This window comes from Chiloscyllium plagiosum, unplaced genomic scaffold (assembly GCF_037043375.1).
Source record: "Chiloscyllium plagiosum isolate Xiang-an unplaced genomic scaffold, Cpla_swu_hap1 HiC_scaffold_33, whole genome shotgun sequence".
NCBI classification, from domain to species: domain Eukaryota; kingdom Metazoa; phylum Chordata; class Chondrichthyes; order Orectolobiformes; family Hemiscylliidae; genus Chiloscyllium; species Chiloscyllium plagiosum.
The window spans coordinates 24,166,316-24,185,633 of NW_028270171.1; the positions used below are offsets into that span (position 1 = coordinate 24,166,316).

Genomic DNA, 19,318 nt, shown 5'->3' on the forward strand with positions numbered 1-19,318 from the left:
GCTAACATTGAAATTCACAAGTTGGAGGACCCTGGGATTTTTAAAATTCATTCATGGGATGTGGGAATCATTGGGTGGCCCTAGTTGCCCCTGAGAAGGTGGTGGTGAGCTACTGTAAATTTACATGTGCTGTAAATGGACCCACAATGCAGTTCAAGGGTTTTGACCCAACAACAATGAAGGAACAGCAATATACTTCCAAATCAGGATAGTGTGTGATTTGGAGGGTTAAACGTACGTTCCATATATCTGCTGCCTTTGTCTTTCTTGGTGGTAGTGGTCATAGAGTCATAGAGCATGGCCATGCCAACAGGTTTCCCAAACTAAACTTGTCCCACTTTGGGTTTGGAAGGTGCTGACTAAGAAACCTTGGTGGATTTCTGCAATGCAGCTTTGTGGTTGGCACACACTGCTCTATTGAGCATTGGTGGTGAAGGGAATGAATGAATGGTTGTGGTATCAATCAAATCAGATGCTCTGTCCTGGATGGTGTCAAGCTTCCTGAGTAATGTTGGAGTTCACTCATCTAGGCAAGTGAGAAGTATCCCATCATACTCCTGATATGTGCCTTGCAGATGTTGAGCAGGCTGTGGGGAATCAGGGGTGAGTTACTCGCTGCAGGCTTCCCAGTTTCTGAGCTGCTCTTTCAGCCATAGTATTCAGATAGCTAGTCCAGTCCAGTTTCCGGTCAATGGTAACTCCCAGGATGTTGGTTTTTAAATACTTTGAGAAATTGGAGGCCTATAATTTATAGGGATGCGGAATTGGTTTCAATTGGCTTGGGCATTCATTAATTTCTGTCAGAAGCTTATTATAGGAAAATAAGTACTTTTTAATGTAAGTAAACCAGGTACTGACACTGCAGTTCCAGAAACAATGGCATTTCCTATATTCAAAAGAAGAATTTTATAAGGTCGTACACAAAGTGAGTGAAGGAGCAAATCACAAGTTCTCAGTCAACTTTTTGGATAAGCAATCAGTTTAACTTTAGAATCACAGAATCCTTGTAGTGTGGAATCAGACCATTCGGCCCATCGAATTCACATCAATCCTTCAAAGGGTATCCTACCCTGATCCACTCCCCTACCCTAAACCCTGTAACCCTGCATTTGTCATGGCCAATCCACCTAAACCGCACATCTTTGTGCAGGGGGGATTGTGGGGGAGAAACTGGTGCACTTGAAGGAAACCTACGCAGACATGGAGAATATGCAAACTCCACACAGACAGTTGCCCCAGGGTGGAATCAAACCCTGATCCCTAGCACCGTGAGGCAGCAGTGTTAAACAATGAGCCATTGTGCCACCCCTTTCTTGGGCTTTTGAAAAACTGAGATTATTATAACTGACTGCAAGAAATTTTCTAAACTCCAGTGAACATAGTCCTAACTGATCGAATCTTTCTTCACACAACAGTCCTGCCATCTCAGGAATCAGTCCAGTAAACCTTTATTGCACTTTGTAGCCAGTAGGTCTTTAAATTTTATTTGAAAAAATATTATTTGAAACAAAACTTAGCTATCAACATTTGCAAATAAAGGACTAACAGTAAATATTTAAATAGAAGCCAGTTTTATCCACAAGAAAATATTACGAGCTGGCATGTTAGGAAAAATATAATTGCATGAGGTATAGCATCTAAAGACAATTCACAGAGCAGATGTGAGTGGAGTCGCTATCTCCCCTTTGCCTTCTGAACAAAATCACAAAGCTGAAGTTGAAAGAATTATTTCTCAAGGAATTGCTGAGTGAAAAGCACTAACACCATTGTTTAAAGTTACAACTCCTGATGTTTCAATGCTCTGCCCTCCGAACTAAGAGAATTTATCCAGAGAAGGTAGTGGAAGAAGAGAGCAACAGAAAAAGGCAGTTAAATAAAATAAACGCTGTCATGGACTCTAACCTGGATTTAGGAGGTGGTGTTTTCATCCAAATGTTCCTCCTGAGCAGCAGCAAGTGGAAGCAGGAAAAACAGAGCAGACAGTAGAAAACTTGTTAGTAAAACCAATAAAGTACGGCACATTTCCACATCATCTCTTCAACAGTTAAATCAATTCATGACTGAAATCTATATTTCTGAGGGACTTCATTTACATTCACAACTGAGATCCAAACTTCAAAACACTTTATTCAGAATTCTACAAAACCCACACCTTCCCTTCATTCCACATCCCCCATACACCCCTCACCTTCAACCATTTCCCTTTATCCCCCACACACCCTTCCCTTCATCCCCCACACACCCTTCCCTTTCTCCCAACCCTCTCCATTTATCCCACAGTCCCTCACTTCACTCTCACCCACTCTCCTTACCCATGAATCATCCTCTACCCCCATCTCTTATCCATTCAACTCCTTCCCCTTACCTCCACCCCAACTCCCTTTTCTTATCTCCATTTGACTCCCTCACTTTAACTCCATCCCAATCCCTTCCTTTACCTTCTCGTTTTACCCCCTTGCTCCACCTCTCTCTTCCCTTACCAATCCAGCTCCCTCCTCTTATCCTGCTTCATATTCCTCTCAGATTTCCCTCTCTTTGTTGGTCACTGTTCTCAGTGGCTTGTGCATGGGGAAAGGAGAAGGAGACATCCAGAGCGTGACTCCCGTCCTGTCCCAAATAGTGAATGTGATAGGCCAGTGGTTCAGGTGGAGATAGAGCCTGGCTGTGATAGTGAGCAGTCTAAGGCTTTTGATGTGCTTTTAATGCTCAGCACAGAAATATATGGAAATGTATACCAGAACCAAAATAGTGACTAATAAATGCAGTGGGGAATTCATAGAATCCCTACAGTGTGGAAACAGGCCCTTCAGCCCAACAAGTCCATGCTGACATTCCAAAGAGTAATCCACCCAGACCCATTCCCCTACCCTATATTTACCCCTGACTAACACATCTAGCCTACACACTATGGGCAATTTAGCACTGCCAATTCACCCATCTTGCACATCTTTGGACTGTGGAAGGAAACCATAGCACCAAGAGGGGACTCACGCAGACACGGGGAGAATGTGAAAACTCCACACAGACAGTTGCCCGAGGCTAGAATCGAACCTGGGTCCCTGGCGCTGTGAGGCAGCAGTGCTAACCACTGGGCCACCGTGCCGCTCAGATGAGGATTCTTTAGCCAGAGTGGAAGGAATGTGGAACTTGCTCCAGTAGAGTGTAAAATAGGTGAATAGTGTGGATGTATTTTAAGGGAGTAGTTCGTTTTATTTATTAGTTCACAGGAAATGCACACTACTGGCTGGCATTTATTGGCCAATCTGAAAAGGTGGCGGTGAGCCACCTACATGGACTGCTGGAGGTTCCAGTAATGTAGGGACACAGTGCTGATAGGGAGGTAGAAAAGTGCACAACGGAGAAAGGAATACAATGTTAATCAACTGAGATAAAGCAAAGGTGAGGAGGCTCATATGGAGCATAAACACTAGCAGAGACCAGGGCACTGGCATGTACTCTATAGCTTACTTTGTCACGTCGGGTACGGTGGTTGGTCGAACATGTATTCGAAGTGCCTCAATCCAGTTCCTCCGAATCCCAGATGTCATTGCTGATAGGGTATAAATGGACTCTTTTGTCTGAAAGAGGGAAGAAGCTGATGTTAAGGAGACGTTGGCAGAGATGAAATTGGCTTAGTTTCGTGGGCTGAGAATGACAGCGGACAGATATTTTCCTGATGGATGCAAAATATACAGTGAAGCTCTTGGGGAGCATTGCTAGGACTACGTCAATTTAGAAAATGCACGACTTACTTGGCTCAGAAGGTCTCAGCAGGACATCAAAGCTCTGGAGGGACTCCAGAAGAAATTTACTAGGATGGTATCTGGGATGTGGAACATGCTTTAAGGAGTGAGATTGGAGAATTTAGAATTGGTCTTTAAGATCTGAGAGTGTTTAGAAGTGACCTATTCGAGGCTTTCAAATCCATGACAGGTTTAAATTAAGAAAGTGTGAAGTAATTATTTTCTCTAGTAATTGGTCAATATCCAGAAGAGTCTTAAATTTACAATGATTGACCACAAGAGTTGAAGGCAAATGAGGAGAAATCCGTTCGCACAGATGTATTGGTTAAGATCTGGTTGATGGAATCAAATTTCATTAGAAATTTTAAAAGGCTGTTAAGATTTCTTTACCTCAATCTGTTTAAACGTTCATCTGGATTGGGTGGGACTAGAACTTGAGCCAGACGTAGGGATTTCCCCACTCCACCCCAATCCCGAATCAACCTGTTCAGAAACGTTATTACTTACACCTAGACCAGATAGGACTTGAACCCAGGTCTCCTGGCTTAGAGGTAGGGATACTATCACCAGGCCACAAGAGCACTTGAAAGCTTATTAGATCCATTCTTGATGAGGATAACTTTCAGTGTGTGTTTGTGTGTGTGGGCATGCATCAAATACTAATTAGATTGCTCATTAAAAAAGACCGAAGGGACATGATGAGCTGAATGCCTCTGTTATTCTAAACCATATCATAAGAATCATAAGAGTATAACACATAGGTGCTGAAATAGGCCACTCAGCCCTTCAAGCACACTCCAATAAGATCATGGTGGATCTGAATGTGGCCTTAACTCTACTTTCCTGCCCCTTCCCTATAGCACTTGGTTACCTTGTCAACCAAAACTTTTGATAACTCAACCTTGACATATATTCAATGACCCAGCCTCTATTCTTCTCCAGGGAAGAGAATTCTACAGAAAATGAGCCAATGAGAGAAGAAATTCCTCATTTCCATCTTAATTTTAAAGTATGTCCCTTAGTTCTAGGTTCCTGACAAAGGAAAATGTTCTTTAAGCATCTATGCTGTGAACCTCCTCACATAATTGTCTGTATTTCATAAGGATTACCACTCCAACTTGTATAGGCCTCCAACTCCAACTGTTCCACCTTTCCAGATGAACCAATCTTTCACCTCAGTCCCTTTCTGAACTGCTTCCAAGATGTGTCCATCCTTACTCAAATAGTGCAATAAAACTGCACACAATACTCAGGCCTTTCCTATTTTTATGTTCAACCCCACTTTGTTAAAATTTAGTGATGCTGATTCAAACAACAGCCAACAGGACATCTTATTAAGTCCCTGTTAATTTGGCAAAATTCAAGCTGTTTTTCATGTTAATTTGCGGACAGTCACTCTGGGCTGACTGATGGTTAATGAGAGCAGGCTGATGGTCACTTGTTGAGGGTTGATGGTCAGTGGGGGCAGGTTAATGGTCAGCAGGAACTACAAATACATATTCAGTTCCCTCTTGAAAGGTTCCGGCATCACATTGCTCATCAGACTAAGCCTAAGATCCTGAAGGAACTCGATAAAATGGATACTGAGAGAACATGTCCTCTTGTGGAAGAGAATGGAATTAGTGGACACAGTTTAAAATAAGAGGTAACCTTTTTATTTGGAGATGTCACAGAGTCATAGAGATGCACAGCACAGAAACAGATCCTTCGGTCCAACTCATTCATGTCAACCAGATATCCTAAAGAAATCTAGTCCCATTTGCCAACATTTGGCTTAAATCCGTCTAAAACTTTCCTATTCATGTACCCATCTAGGTGCTTTTTAAATGTTGTCATTGTACCAGCCTCTACCACTTCCTCAGACAGCCCATTCACACACGCACCACCCTCTGACCCTTAGGTCCCTTTTACATCTTTCCCCTCTCACCTTAAACTATGTCCTCTAGTCTTGGACTCTCCCACTCCAGGGACAAGATCTTGTTTATTTATCCTATCCATGTCCCTCATGACTTTATAAACCTCTATAAGGTCACCCCTCAGTCTCTGATGTTCCAGGGAAAATTGCCCCAGCACAAACCCTCCAACCCTGGCAACATCCTTATAAATCTTCTCTGAACCCTTTCAAGTTTCACAACATGCTTCCTATAGCAGGGAGATCAAAATTGAAAGCAATATTCCAATAGTACCTAACCAATGCCCTGTGGAGCTGCAACATGACCTCCCAACTCCTATACTCCATGCACTGAATAACAAAGGTAAGCATACCAAGCGCCTTCTTCACTATCTTATCTACATGTGATTCCACTTTCAAGGAACTATGAACCTGCACTCCAACGTCTTTGTTCAGAAACATTCTCTGGGACCTTACAATTCAGTTTCTAAGTCCTGCCCTGACTTGCCTTTCCAAAATGCAGTATCTCACATTTGCCTAAATTAAATTTCATCTGCTGTTCATTGGCTCATCTGATAAAGATCCCTTTGAGATAACAATCTTTGCTGTCCAATATACCTCCAATTTTGGTGCCATCTGCAAACTTACTAACTATACCTCTTAGCTCACATCCAAATCATTTATATAAATGAAAATTGGTGGATCCTGCACCGATCCTTGTGGTGCACCAGTGATCATAGGCCTTAAGTTTGAAAAGCAACCCTCCACTACCACCCTCTGTCTTCTACCTTCGAGCCAGTTCAGTATCCAAATAGCAACTTTTCCCTGTATTCCGCATGATCTAACTTAACTAACCAGTCCACCGTGAGGAACCTTGTTGAACGCTTTACTTAAGTCCATAAAGGTCACGTCTACTACTCTGCCCTCATCAATCCTCTTTGTTACTTCTTCAAAAAACTCAATCACGCTAGTGAGACATGATTTTCCACACACAAAGCCATGTTGACTATCCCTATCAGTTCTTGCCTTTCTAAATATATGTAAACCTTGACCCTCAGGATTCTCTCCAACAACTTGCCCACCAACAATGTCAGGCTTACTGGTCTATAGTTCCCTGGCTTTTCCTTATCACCATTCTTTAAACAGTAGCACCACGTTAGCCAACCTTCAATCTTCTGGCACCTCACCTGTGGCTATCGATGATACAAATATCTCAGCAAGGGGCCCAGCAATCACTTCCCTAGCTTCCCACACAGTTCGAGGGTACACCGGATCAGGTCTTGGGAATGTATCCACCTTTATGCATTTTAAGACATCCAACAATACCTTTTCTGTAATTTGGATGTGAAGGATTATTTTTCTCTTAGACGATCATGGGTCTGCGCTAGTCACTTCCCCAGGGAGCAGTGGAAGTGCGATCACTGAATATTTTGAATTTGGAGTTAGACAAATTCTTGATAGACAAGGAAGTCAAATGATATCAGAGGTAGTCAGAAAAGTTAAGACCACAATCAGGGCAGCTATGATTTTATCAAAAGGCAGAACAGTTTGAGAGGCTAAGTGGCCCACTGCTGTTCATAATTCATGTGCTCACTGTAACTTGCTGTGTTAAAGAAATTATCTGCATACCCCCACCCCTCTGCAGTTCTTATTGTCAATTAACTTTTATCTACGAGTTCTGGTGACTGGTCCTCCTGCCAAGTGGAATCAGTTCTATAGAACAATGCAGGGGCCATTTACTGTGCCAGTGTCCGTTCTTTGGAAAAGCTATCTAATAAGTCCCACTCCCCTCAAATTGCTATACTTCAATTAATGAAACTGAAATCCCTCATTCCTGGTGCTGTTCTGGCTACTTTCTTTGGCACCCATTTTGAAGTCTCTGAGACCACGTTATCTTCTGACCCGCCCACCACAGGTGTCCTCCAACAGAGGATGATATTTGACCAAGGCAGCTATGAAATCAGGGGAGGTTAATGGGTCAAGCAATGTCAATAATGCAGAATATGGGCATTTTATGGCTGGAGGGGCTTCAATATTGTGAACATACTGGAGGGACTCAAATTGGCAGTGCCTGGAGAGGTGGGTGAAGCTGGGGCACAGAATAGTGTTTTAAGCCTTAAAATAGTACAATTGAAATTGACACTGTATTCAGACAGAGAAGAATGAAGAATACATCTAAAGAGTTTGAAGTCAGAGCAATAGCCTTGAATGCAAACTCTGGACCAAGTGTCTCATTCTACCAGTTATTCGTATTATTCACATAGGTTGCAGCAACAAGCAAGAACAAGTTCAGAAGAAGGAGTGACCAGGAAAATTGGCTGATGAATTGGCAGCTCTTTGGTATAAAAGTGAGATTTACTTCCCACGAATCACTTGGTGCTTTGCTGTTGTGTGACTTGCAGCATTGCAAATCAAGAGGGCCCAGGATTTCCTTGGATCAACCACCAAAATGTTGAGGAATAGTGGAGGAAGCCATTGGGTCTTGTGAAAATTCCGAGTCAGGATCTCGGGCTTCAAGCATACATTGAGAATTAGAGGAAAGCCTGCTCACGTGGATCTGGAACCCATAGTTCCGTTGAACCTGATACTCGGTTACATCATTGCAGCTTCGTAAGTCAATCTCTCCATCCAGATCATTGGCCTGAAAAGACAAGAAAAGTTTGATTAACAGCTCAACTCCACAGTCTGATAGAACAGCGTTGGAAGCCAGTGCCATTTGCAAACAGCCAGTCAGCTACAAATCCACAAAGTTGCAGTCAGTGTGATGGGTTGAAGTATGTCTATTTTAACATAAGAATTATCAGGATTAAGGATGATGAAGTGATCCATGCTCTGTGATGTTGTGGCTGTTATGGAGACTTGGATACCCCGGGGGCAGGAATAGTTGTTGGATGTTCCAAGGTTTAGATGCTTCAAAAGGAATGGGTGGGGTGGGGAGGGAGGTAAAAAAGGGAAGGGCGGGGGGAGAGTGGCATTGCTAATTAGGGATAGTATCACAGCTGCAGAAAGGGAGGCTGTCGAAGAGGGTTGGGTGGAAGTCAGAAACAGGAAAGGAGCAGTCACTGAGAGTTTTCTATAGATCCCCCAATTGCAATAGAGACATGGAGGAGCAGATTAGGAGGAAGATTTTGGAAAGGTGCAGAAGTAACAGGGTTGTCATTATGGGTGATTTTAACTCCCCTAATATTGATTGGAATATCTTTAGTTCAAACAAACAGTTTGGATGAAGCAGTTTTTTTGTCAGGTGTGTCCAGGAAGGATTCCTGACTCAATATATAGATAGGCTGACTAGAGGGGAGGCCATACTGGATTTGGTGCTTGGCAACGAACCAGACCATGTGTCAGATTTTTTGGTGGGAGAGCATTTTGGTGATAGTGATCACAACTTCTTGACCTTTACCATAGTCATGGAGATGGATAGGAGCAGACAGAATGGGAAAGTATTTAATTGGGGGAAAGGGAATTACAATGCTATTAGGCAGGAACTGGGGCACCTAAGTTAGGAACAGATGTTCTCAGGAAAATGTACGACAGAAATGTGAAGGTTGTTTAGGGAGCACTTGCTGATAGTGCTGGATAGGTTTGTCCCACTGAGGCAAGGAAGGGATGGTAGGGTGAAGGAACCTTGGATGACAAGGGATGTGGAACACCTAGTCAAGAGGAAGAAGCAAGTTTACTTAAGGTTGAGGAGGCAAGAATCAGACAGGGCTCGAGAAGGTTACAAGGTAGCCAGGAACTGATGTATGGACTTAGGACAGCTAGAAGGGGTCATGAAAAAGCTTCAATGGGTAGGATTAAGGAAAACCTTAAAGCATTGTACGCTTATGTGAGGAACAAGAGGATGGCCAGAGTGAGGGTAAGGTTGATCAGGGATGGGGAGGGAACTTGTGCCTGGAGTCAGAAGAGGTAGGGGAGGTCCTGAATGAATATGTTGCTCCAGTATTCAATAGTGAGAGGGACCTTGTCGTTTGTGAGGACAACGTAAAACAGGCCGATATACTTGAACAGGTTCATGTTAAGAAGGAGGATGTGCTGAAAAATTTGAAAAACATAAGGATAGATATGTCCCCTGGGCCAGACGGGATATACCAAGATTACTACAGGAAGCGAAGGAAGAGATTTCTGCACCTTTGGCGATGACCTTTGCGTCCTCGCTGTCCACTGGAGTAGGGCCAGATGATTGGAGGGTGGAAAATGGTAAACCCTGTTCAAGATGGGAATAGGGATAATCCTGGGAGTTATAGGTCAGTCAGTCAGTATTATGTCTTGTGTTGGGCAAATTATTGGAGAGGATTCTGAAAGAACAGGATTTATGATTACTTGGAAAACTATAATTTGATTAGAGATAGTCAGCATGGCTTTGAGGGGGGCAGGTCTTGCCTCACAAACCTTATTGAATTAATGTAGGGCACATAGGTTAATTTGATCTTAGAGCAGGATAAAAGGTGGGCACAACATCAAGGGCCAAAGGGCTTGTACTGTGCTGTACTGTTCTATGTTCTAAACAAGGTGAACATGCATGATTCTCCTTTGTTCATGATGCAGGTTTCAGATGCCAGCTAAACTGGTCAACACAATTAAATTGAAGACACAGCAGACACGGCCCCATGGGAGGTTCCTTTCCCTCCCTCAATAAATCCTATCAGCATAGCTTTCTATACCTTTCCCCCTAATGCGTTTAACCAGCATCTGTCAAGCGTATCTATGCTACTCACCGCAAATGGACCTTGAGGTATTGAGTTCACAATTTAACCACATGCTTGTATCATCTTAGTGCTGTAGGTGTTCATACCACATTGGACATATACATAACTCTTGACATTCTCCTAACAAAATACTTTTGTCTTAGTTTCCAGTGGGGTTGGAACCCACATTCTCAGAGCATTCATTTGGACCTGTGGAAGATGAGAGTGTAGTGCTGGAAAAGCACAGCTGGTCAGGCAGCATCAGAGGAGCAGGATAATCGACGTTTCGGGCAAAAACCCTTCATTTTTGCCCAAAACATCGACTCTCCTGCTCCTCAGATGTTGCCTGACCTGCAGTGCTTTTCCAGCACTACACTCTCAACTCTAAACTCCAGCATCTGCAGTCCTCATTTTCGCCTGTGGAAGACTAACCCAGTGACATCACCGCAACACCACTCTTATCCCAAGGAGGCTTTTCACCTCCTTATTCTCTCATGGGATGTGGACATGGAAAGTCCAGCACATGTTACCTGCGTAGTTAGTTAGGCCATTTCAGAGTCAACCACACTCCTGTGGTCCGGAATACAGCAGAAAACAGGTAAGGATGGCACATTTCTTTCTTTAAAAGGCATCAGATGGGGTATTAACAACAATGCCTCTCGGTGTTTTGACTATGATCAAGTTTAAAAAGTGACACCTTCAGAGTCATATTACTGAGGTGAGGAATCTTGAGACTAGCTGCCATTATAGAATTTGATAAAACAAAGGACTGCAGATGCTAGAAGTCTGAAACATTAAAAAAAAACTGCTGCACAAACTCAGCAGGATTCGGCAGCACCTGTACAGAGAAAGCAAACTTAACATTTCAGGTCCAATGACCCTTCTTCAGAACTGGAATTTGAACCTTGAATTATTGGCCCAGTGACATTTCCACAAGGCCACCATTTTCCCACAGTGCTTATACTCATTCAAGAATGCTTCAATGCATATTGGCAACTAATGCCTAACCTAACACCCGCTCCTTAACACAGCATTTACTGCTCGTCCCTAGTTGCCCTTGAAGGTGGTAGTGAGTTGCCTTCTTGAACCGCTACAGTCTAGTTACTGTGGGGTTGACCAACAATGCCATTATAGTCGAAATTCCAGGATGTTGACCCAGAAACAGTGAAGGAATAGCAATATATTTCCAAATCAGGATGGTGTGTGGCTTGGAGGGGAACTTGCAAGTGATGGTGTTCCCATGTATCTGCTGCCCTTTTCTTTCTAAATGGAAGTGTTGTGGGTTTGGAAGGTGCTGTCTGAGGATCTTTGGTGAATTTCTGAAGTGACTGTTGTGGATAGTACACACTGCTGTGACTGAACATTCAATGGTGGAGAGAGTGGATGCTTGTGGATATAATGTCAGTCAAGTGGGCTCCTTTGTTCTGAATGGTGTCAAGCTTCTTGAGTGATGTTGGAACTGCACCGATCCACACAAGTGGGGAGTATTCCATCACACTCCTGACTTTACCTTGCAGATGATGGACAGTCTTTGGAGAGTCAGGAGGTGAGTTACTCTAAACTCTGACATGCTCTTGCAGCCAGTGTGTTTATGCAGCAAGTTTGTGGTTAATGTTGATAGTGTGGGATTCGATGATAGTACACCACTGAATAGCAAGGGGCAGTGGTTATATTGTCTCTTACTGGTGATGGTCGTAATCTGGCATTTGTGTGGCATGAATGTTACTTGTCACTTGTTAGCCCAAGTAGATATTGTCCAGATCTTGTTGCATTTGAACATGGACTTCTTCAGTATCTGAGGAGTTGTGAATGATGCTGACCATTGTGCAATCATTAGTGAACATTCCCACTTCTGACCTTATGATGGAGGAAAGGTCCTTGATGAAGCAGTTGAAGATGCTTGAGCCTAGCACACTAGCCTGAGGAGCTCCTGCAAAGATGTCCTGGAGTGAAGATGACCGACCTCCAACAACCATGACCATCTTTCTATGTGCTCGGTATGACTCTAGCCAGTAGAGGTTGTCCTCTGATACCCATTAATACCAGTTTTGCCAGGGCTTCTTGATGCGACACTTGATTGGTTGCGGTATTGATGTCAAGAGTTGATGTCACTTTACCTCACCTCTGGAACTCAACCCTTTTGTTCATGTTTGAACCAAGGCTATAGTGAGGTCAAAAGCTGAGTAGTCCTTCAGGAACCCTAACTGGGCATCATTGAGCAGCTTATTACTGAGCAAAAGTGTTGCTTGATAGAACAACTGATGACACCTTCCATCACTTTACTGGTGATCAAGAGTAAACTGCTGGGGTTGTAACTGGCCAGGTTGAATTGTCCTGCTTTTTGTGTACAGGACATATCTGGGCAATTTTCCACATTGTTGAAGAGATGGCAGTGTTGTAACTACACTGGAAGAGCTTGGGAAGAGGAGTGGCAAATTCTGGAGCACAAGTCTTCAGTACTATTGCCGGAATGTTGTCAGGGCCCATAGCCTTTGCACTATCCAGTATCTCCAACTTTTTTTGATATCACGCGGAGTGAATCGAATTGGCTAAAGACTGGTATTTGTAATGCTGGGGATCACCTGAGGAGGCTGAGATTAATCATCCATTTGGCACCTCTGGCTGAAAACCTCTCTGAGCTTCAGCCTTACCTTCTGCACTGATGCGCAGCTGAATGAGAGGAAACCAGTCCAGAAAACTGTCCAACTTATTTAGAGGAAACCAGTCACTGCATTAGATTTTGAGGGGCCCTTAAAAGGTATATCACCTTTATTGCTCACCTGGTGCTAACCGTGCGTGAGTTTCGTTCATTCCTTCAATTCAAATTATGGCATTTAGGATCAATACCACATTCAAAAACAAGACTTTCAAACAGCCAACCATTCAGCACGCTCCTCTCAGTATAAATACTATATTCTCTTTATTTTGATGCTTCTTGTGAATTATCTTCATGAATGGAGGATTTGTCTTTTTCTCAATTATGGTGATTAGAATCAAAATTGGGTGCTAAAAATAGATCTTCATACTGGGATATATGTTTAGCTCCAGTTCATACCATGTAACCAAAATAACCTGCAAGGTATTTCACCCACTAAAGGCCTACACAGGCTGAGCCATGATCAATTCTGCCCTACATGCGCTTCTTTACGAATAATAACCTTCTCTTTTGGAAAAGTATGAACTGGCACTGGGTTCTCAGATGGATGAAGCTATTGGCTGGTGAAAACTCTTACCTCTTCTGCTGTGCTGTCTCTGTAATATCTCAGGCTGGAGTCTGTCAGAACAAACCAGTGTTTCTTCCACTGAAAAAGAAACAAACAAATCAGATCATTTCATGCCTGAGGAGGGAAGCTCAATAAAAAAAAAATCATCAGACCCTGTATCAGCCCCTGACATTTACGCAGTTAATAGCAGAGTTGCACACAATATACACTACTCCTGGAAGGTCTCAGCTTCAGTTGATGGAGCAAAAAGGGAAAATGATCTTGACAAGACTCAGGTAGCCACAGGATCCCAGATTATGTTTTTTTTTTATGAAATGTAGTTAAACTCACCAGGTTCATGGACAAGACTCCAGATCATTACAGTTTGGCAATTGTTGAATTATAGCATCAAAGAATAAAGGAGACCATTCATCATAAGACGGTAACATGTAGGAGCAGGAGGCCATTCATCTCAATGAGTCTGTTCCATTGTTCAATGAGACCATGGCTAAGCTGATAATCCTCAACTTCATTTTACTGCCTTCTCCTCATAACCCTTAAAACACTTACTGATTAAAAATCTGTCTATCTCAGCCTTGAGTATATTTAACAAGCCAGTCCCAACAGCCCTCTGTAGTAAAGAATTCCATAAATTCACAATGCTCTGAAAAGAAAAAAATGTTTCCTCATCTGTCTTAAATGGGTGATCCTTATTCTGAAATCATACCCTCTGCTCCTAGACTTTCTCACTATTGAAAACAACATTTCTGCATTTACCCTATCAAGTTCTCTAATACTCTTGTGTGTTTTAATAAAGTCATAGAGTCATACAGCACAGAAACAGACCCTTTGGTCCAGCTCGTCCATGCTGACCAGATATCCCAACCCAATCTAGTCCCAACTGCCAGCACCCGGCCCATATCCCTCCAAACCCTCCCTGTTCATATATTCATCCGGATGCCTTTTAAATGTTGTAATTGTACCAGCCTCCACCACTTCCTCTGGCAGCTCATTCCATACAAATACCATCCTCTGCATGAAAAAGTTGCCCCTTAAGTCTCTTTTATATCTTTCCCCTTTCACCCTCAACCTACGCCCTCTGGTTCTGGACTCCCCCACTCCACGGAAAAGACTTTGTCTATTTATCCTATCCATGCTCCTCATGATTTTATAAACCTCTATAAGGTCACCCCTCAGCCTCCGATGCTGCAGGGAAAACAGACCCAGCCTCTTCAGCCTCTCCCTATAGCGCAAACCCTCCAACCCTGGCAACATCCTGGTAAATAATTTCTGAACTCTTCCAAGTTTCACAACAAGATATCCAAAATTAATCTAGTGCCATTTGCAAGCATTTGGCCCATATTCATCTAAACCCTTCCTATTCATATTCCCGTCCAGTTGTCTTTTATATGTTGTAATTGTACTAGCATCCACTACTTCATCTGGCAGCTCGTTCCATACACGCATCACCCTCTGAGTGAAATAGTTACCCCTGAAGTCCCTTTTAAATCTTTCCCCTTAAACCTATGCCCTCTAGTTTTGGACTCCCCTACCCTGGGGGAAAAGACCTTGGCTATTCAATCTATCCATGCTTACGTAAGTTTATAAATCTCTGCAAGGTCACCCCCCCAGTCTCTTATCCCCATTCTAGAATTCTTCTTCCTCACTAGGAAATGTATTTTTCTGTAAGTCATGAACTATTTTCTGAAACATTTGCCATTGTTCCTCAACCATCCTTGCTGCTGCCCTCCTTCGCCAGCTCTGTCCTTAGTCCTTTGCACTTACACTTATTTAAGCTTAGCAGGATTTCTGATCCAAGTTCCTCCCTCTCAAACTAAATGCTAAATTCTACCATGTCATGATCACGGTTTCCCTGGGGATCTTTTACTCTGACATTATTTATCAAACTTGTCTCATTACATATCACCATATCCAAGATAGCCTGATCCCAATTTGGATTCCAACATTGTTTCCTGGACACTATGTCATTGCTATCAACGTGGATTACTGGATCCCTCTTCTCTCTCTCAACCTTCTTCAGCCCAAAGGGAGATGTCTTTAACTCTGGCACTGGGCAGATGATACAGCATTTGGGACTCCCACTCACTGCAGAAATAGTACTTATTTACTGCAATTATGGTGTCCCCAACCGCTATTATGGTCCTATTTCCTTCCCGTATTTTAATGGCTCCCTGTACCAAAGTGCCGTTGTCAGTTTGCTCATCGTCCCTGCACTCTGTTCTGCACAGCTTACAAGAACCTCACTAATGCTGGATAACTGAAGGGGCTGAGGTTCCTCAATTGTAGTCCCATGGATCCTCATACATGCCTCACCAACAGTCAATTACCTAATCTAACAGGGGTGACAGAGAGGGGACAAACTGGAAGTTTAAGAAGGAAATTGAAGGGAAAGTTAGAACAAGTGAAGTCAAGAAAGACAACAGTATCAATGAAGCAGAAAACTCAAAAAGGGATCATGCCGTAAGTTTGAGTGAAATAGGGGTTGATAGGAAGGGTGAGGGCAGTAACAAATTAAAAATACTATATATGAATGCACGAAGTATTGGAAATAAGATGGATGAGCTTGAGGCTCTTTTGGAAATTGGCAGCTATGATATTGTGGGGATAACTGAAACGTGGCTTCAAGTGGACAGTGCCTGGGAAATGAATATTCATGGCTACACGTGCTATCGTAAGGACAGACGGACGGGCAGAGGGGATGGGGTGGCCCTGTTGGTAAGGGATGATATTCAGTCCCTTGCGCGGGGGGACCTAGAATCAGGGGATGTAGAGTCAGTATGGATAGAGCTGAGAAATTCTAAGGGTAGAAAGACCCCCTTGGGAGTTATCTATAGGCCCCCAAACAGTAGTATGAATGTAGGGTGTAAGTTGAATAAGGAGCTGAAATTGGCCTGTCGCAAAGATGTTACTACAGTTGTTATGGGGGATTTCAACATGCAGGTAGACTGGGAGAATCAGGATGGTATTGGACCTCAAGAAAGAGACTTTGTGGAGTGCCTCAGAGATGGATTCTTAGAACAGCTGGTGCTAGAGCCGACCAGGGAGAATGCAATTCTGGATCTGGTATTGTGCAACGAACCAGATGTTGATCAGGGACCTCGAAGTGAAGGAGCCATTAGGAGGTAGTGACCATAATACAATAAGCTTCAATCTGCAATTTGAAATGGAGAGAGTACAATCGGTAGTGACAATATTTCAGTTGAATAAAGGGAACTATGGAGCTATGAGGTAGGAGCTGGCCAAATTTCAATGGTGCAATACCTTAGCAGGGATGACAGTGGAGGAACAATGGCAGATATTTCTGTGTATAATGCAGAAGATGCAGGATCAGTTCATTCCAAAAAGGAAGAAAGATCCTATGAGGAGGCAGGGGTGGCCGTGGCTGACAAGGGAAGTTAAGAAACATATAAAGTCAAAAGAGAAAAAGTATAACATAGTAAAGATGAGTGGGAAAACGGAGGACTGGGAAGCTTTTAAAGAACAACAGAGGATTACTAAGAAGGAAATACGCAGAGAAAAAATGAGGTACGAAGATAAACTGGCCAAAAATATAAAGGAGGATAGTAAAAGCTTTTTTTAGGTACGTGAAAGAGAAAAAAATGGTTAAGACTAAAATTGGGCCCTTGAAGACAGAAACAGGGGAATATATTAAAGGGAATAAAGAAATAGCAGAAGAGTTGAATTGGTACTTCAGGTCTGTGTTCACTGGGGAAGATCCAAGCAATCTCCCAGAGGTAACGGTGGCTGAAGGACCTGAACTGAAGGGAATTTATATTTGCAAGGAATTCATGTTGGAGAGACTGTTAGGTCTGAAGGCTGATAAGTCCCCGAGGCCTGATGGCCTACATCCCAGGGTACTGAAGGAGGTGGCTCGAGAAATCGTGGATGTGTTGGTGATTATTTTCCAGAGTTCGATAGATTCAGGATCAGTTCCTGCGAATTGGAGGGTGGCTAATGTAGTACCACTTTTTAAGAAAGGAGCGAGAGAGAAAGCAGGAAATTATAGACCAGTTAGTCTGACCTCAGTGGTGGGAAAGATGCTGGAGTCTATTATAAAGGATGAAATTACGACACATCTGGATAGCAGTAACAGGATAGGTCAGAGTCAGCATGGATTTATGAAGGGGAAATTATGCTTGACTAATCTTCTGGAATTTTTTGAGGATGTAACTCTGAAGATGGACAAGGGAGATCCAGTGGATGTAGTGTACCTGGACTTTCAGAAAACCTTTGATAAAGTCCCACATAGGTGGTTAGTGAGCAAAATTAGGGCACATAGTATTGGGGGCAAAGTACTGACTTGGATTGAAAACTGGTTGGCTGACAGGAAACAAAGAGTAGTGATAAACGGCTCCCTTTCAGAATGGCAGGCGGTGACCAGTGGGGTACCGCAGGGATCAGTGCTAGGACCGCAGCTTTTTACAATATATATTAACGATATAGAAGATGGTATTAATAGTAACATTAGCAAATTTGCTGATGACACAAAGCTGGGTGGCAGGGTGAAATGTGGAGAGGATGTTAGGAGATTACAGGGTGACTTGAACAGATTAGGTGAGTGGACAGATGCATGGCAGATGCAGTTTAATGTGGATAAATGTATGGTTATCCACTTTGGTGGCAAGAACAGGAAGGCAGATTACTACCTAAATGGAGTCAAGTTAGGTAAAGGAGCAGTACAAAGACATCTGGGTGTTCTTGTACACCAGTCAATGAAGGCCAGCATGCAGGTAAAGCAGGTAGTGAAGAAAGCTAATAGCATGCTGGCCTTCATACCAAGAGGGATTGAGTATAGAAGCAAAGAGGTTCTTCATCAGCTGTACAGGGCCCTGGTGAGACCGCACCTGGAATACTGTGTGCAGTTCTGGTCTCCAAATTTGAGGAAAGACATTCTGGCTATTGAGGGAGTGCAGCGTAGGTTCACGAGGTCAATTCCTGGAATGGTGGGACTATCTTACGTAGAAAGATTGAAGCGACTGGGCTTGTATACCCTTGCGTTTAGAAAGCTGAGAGGGGATCTGATTGAGACGTATAAGATTAAAGGATTGGACATTGTGGAGGCAGGAAACAGGTTTCCGCTGATGGGGAGTCCGGAACCAGAGGACACAGTTTAAAAATAAGGTGTAGGCCACTTAGAACAGAGATGAAGAGAAACTTCTTTACCCAGAGAGCGGTGGGTGTGTGGAATGCTCTGCTTCAGAGGGCAGTGGAGGCCCAGTCTCTGGATTTGTTTAAGAAAGAGTTGGATAGAGCCCTCAAGGATAGTGGTATCATGGGTTATGGAGATAAGGCAGGAACAGGATACTGATTGAGGATGATCAGCCATGATCATAATGAATGGTGGTGCAGGCTCGAAGGGCAGAATGGCCTACTCCTGCACCTATTGTCTCTTGTCTAATGACCACCGTCTGGAGCAAAGTGTCCAGGTACCTTTCCCCAACATGCAGCAATGTCTGCAACTTGGTTTCTAAATCCTCAACTTGGATCTGAAATTCCTTGAGGTGCAAACACTACAGATTAAATTCAATACCATTAGTATTGAATTTAAGTTATAGATTAATTACTCGAAATTCCTTGCTATTTACGTTTCACACTAATGATATTATAAACAGAAAAGAAAACTCCTCACCATTATCAACAATTTGGAGATGCCGGTGTTGGACTGGGGTGTACAAAGTTAAAAATCACACAACACCAGGTTATAGTCCAACAGGTTTAATTGGAAGCACTAGCTTTTGGATCGCTGCTCCTTCATCAGATGGTTGTGGAGTACAC

General features: G+C 43.1%; 1 protein-coding gene across 9 annotated transcripts in view; it reads right to left on the minus strand.

Moving 5' to 3' along the window:
* Window positions 1-19,318, minus strand: part of LOC122542310 (uncharacterized) — a 370,387-nt gene that overhangs the window by 86,204 nt on the left and 264,865 nt on the right. For all 9 annotated transcript variants that reach the window (XM_087978361.1, XM_087978360.1, XM_087978363.1 and 6 more), the window contains 4 exons: window positions 13,553-13,621; window positions 8,186-8,275; window positions 3,469-3,578; window positions 1,903-1,941 (listed from right to left, as the gene is read on the minus strand). In XM_087978361.1, the coding sequence (XP_087834487.1) occupies window positions 1,903-1,941; window positions 3,469-3,578; window positions 8,186-8,275; window positions 13,553-13,621 (308 nt within the window). The remainder of the gene's footprint in view (window positions 1-1,902; window positions 1,942-3,468; window positions 3,579-8,185; window positions 8,276-13,552; window positions 13,622-19,318) is intronic.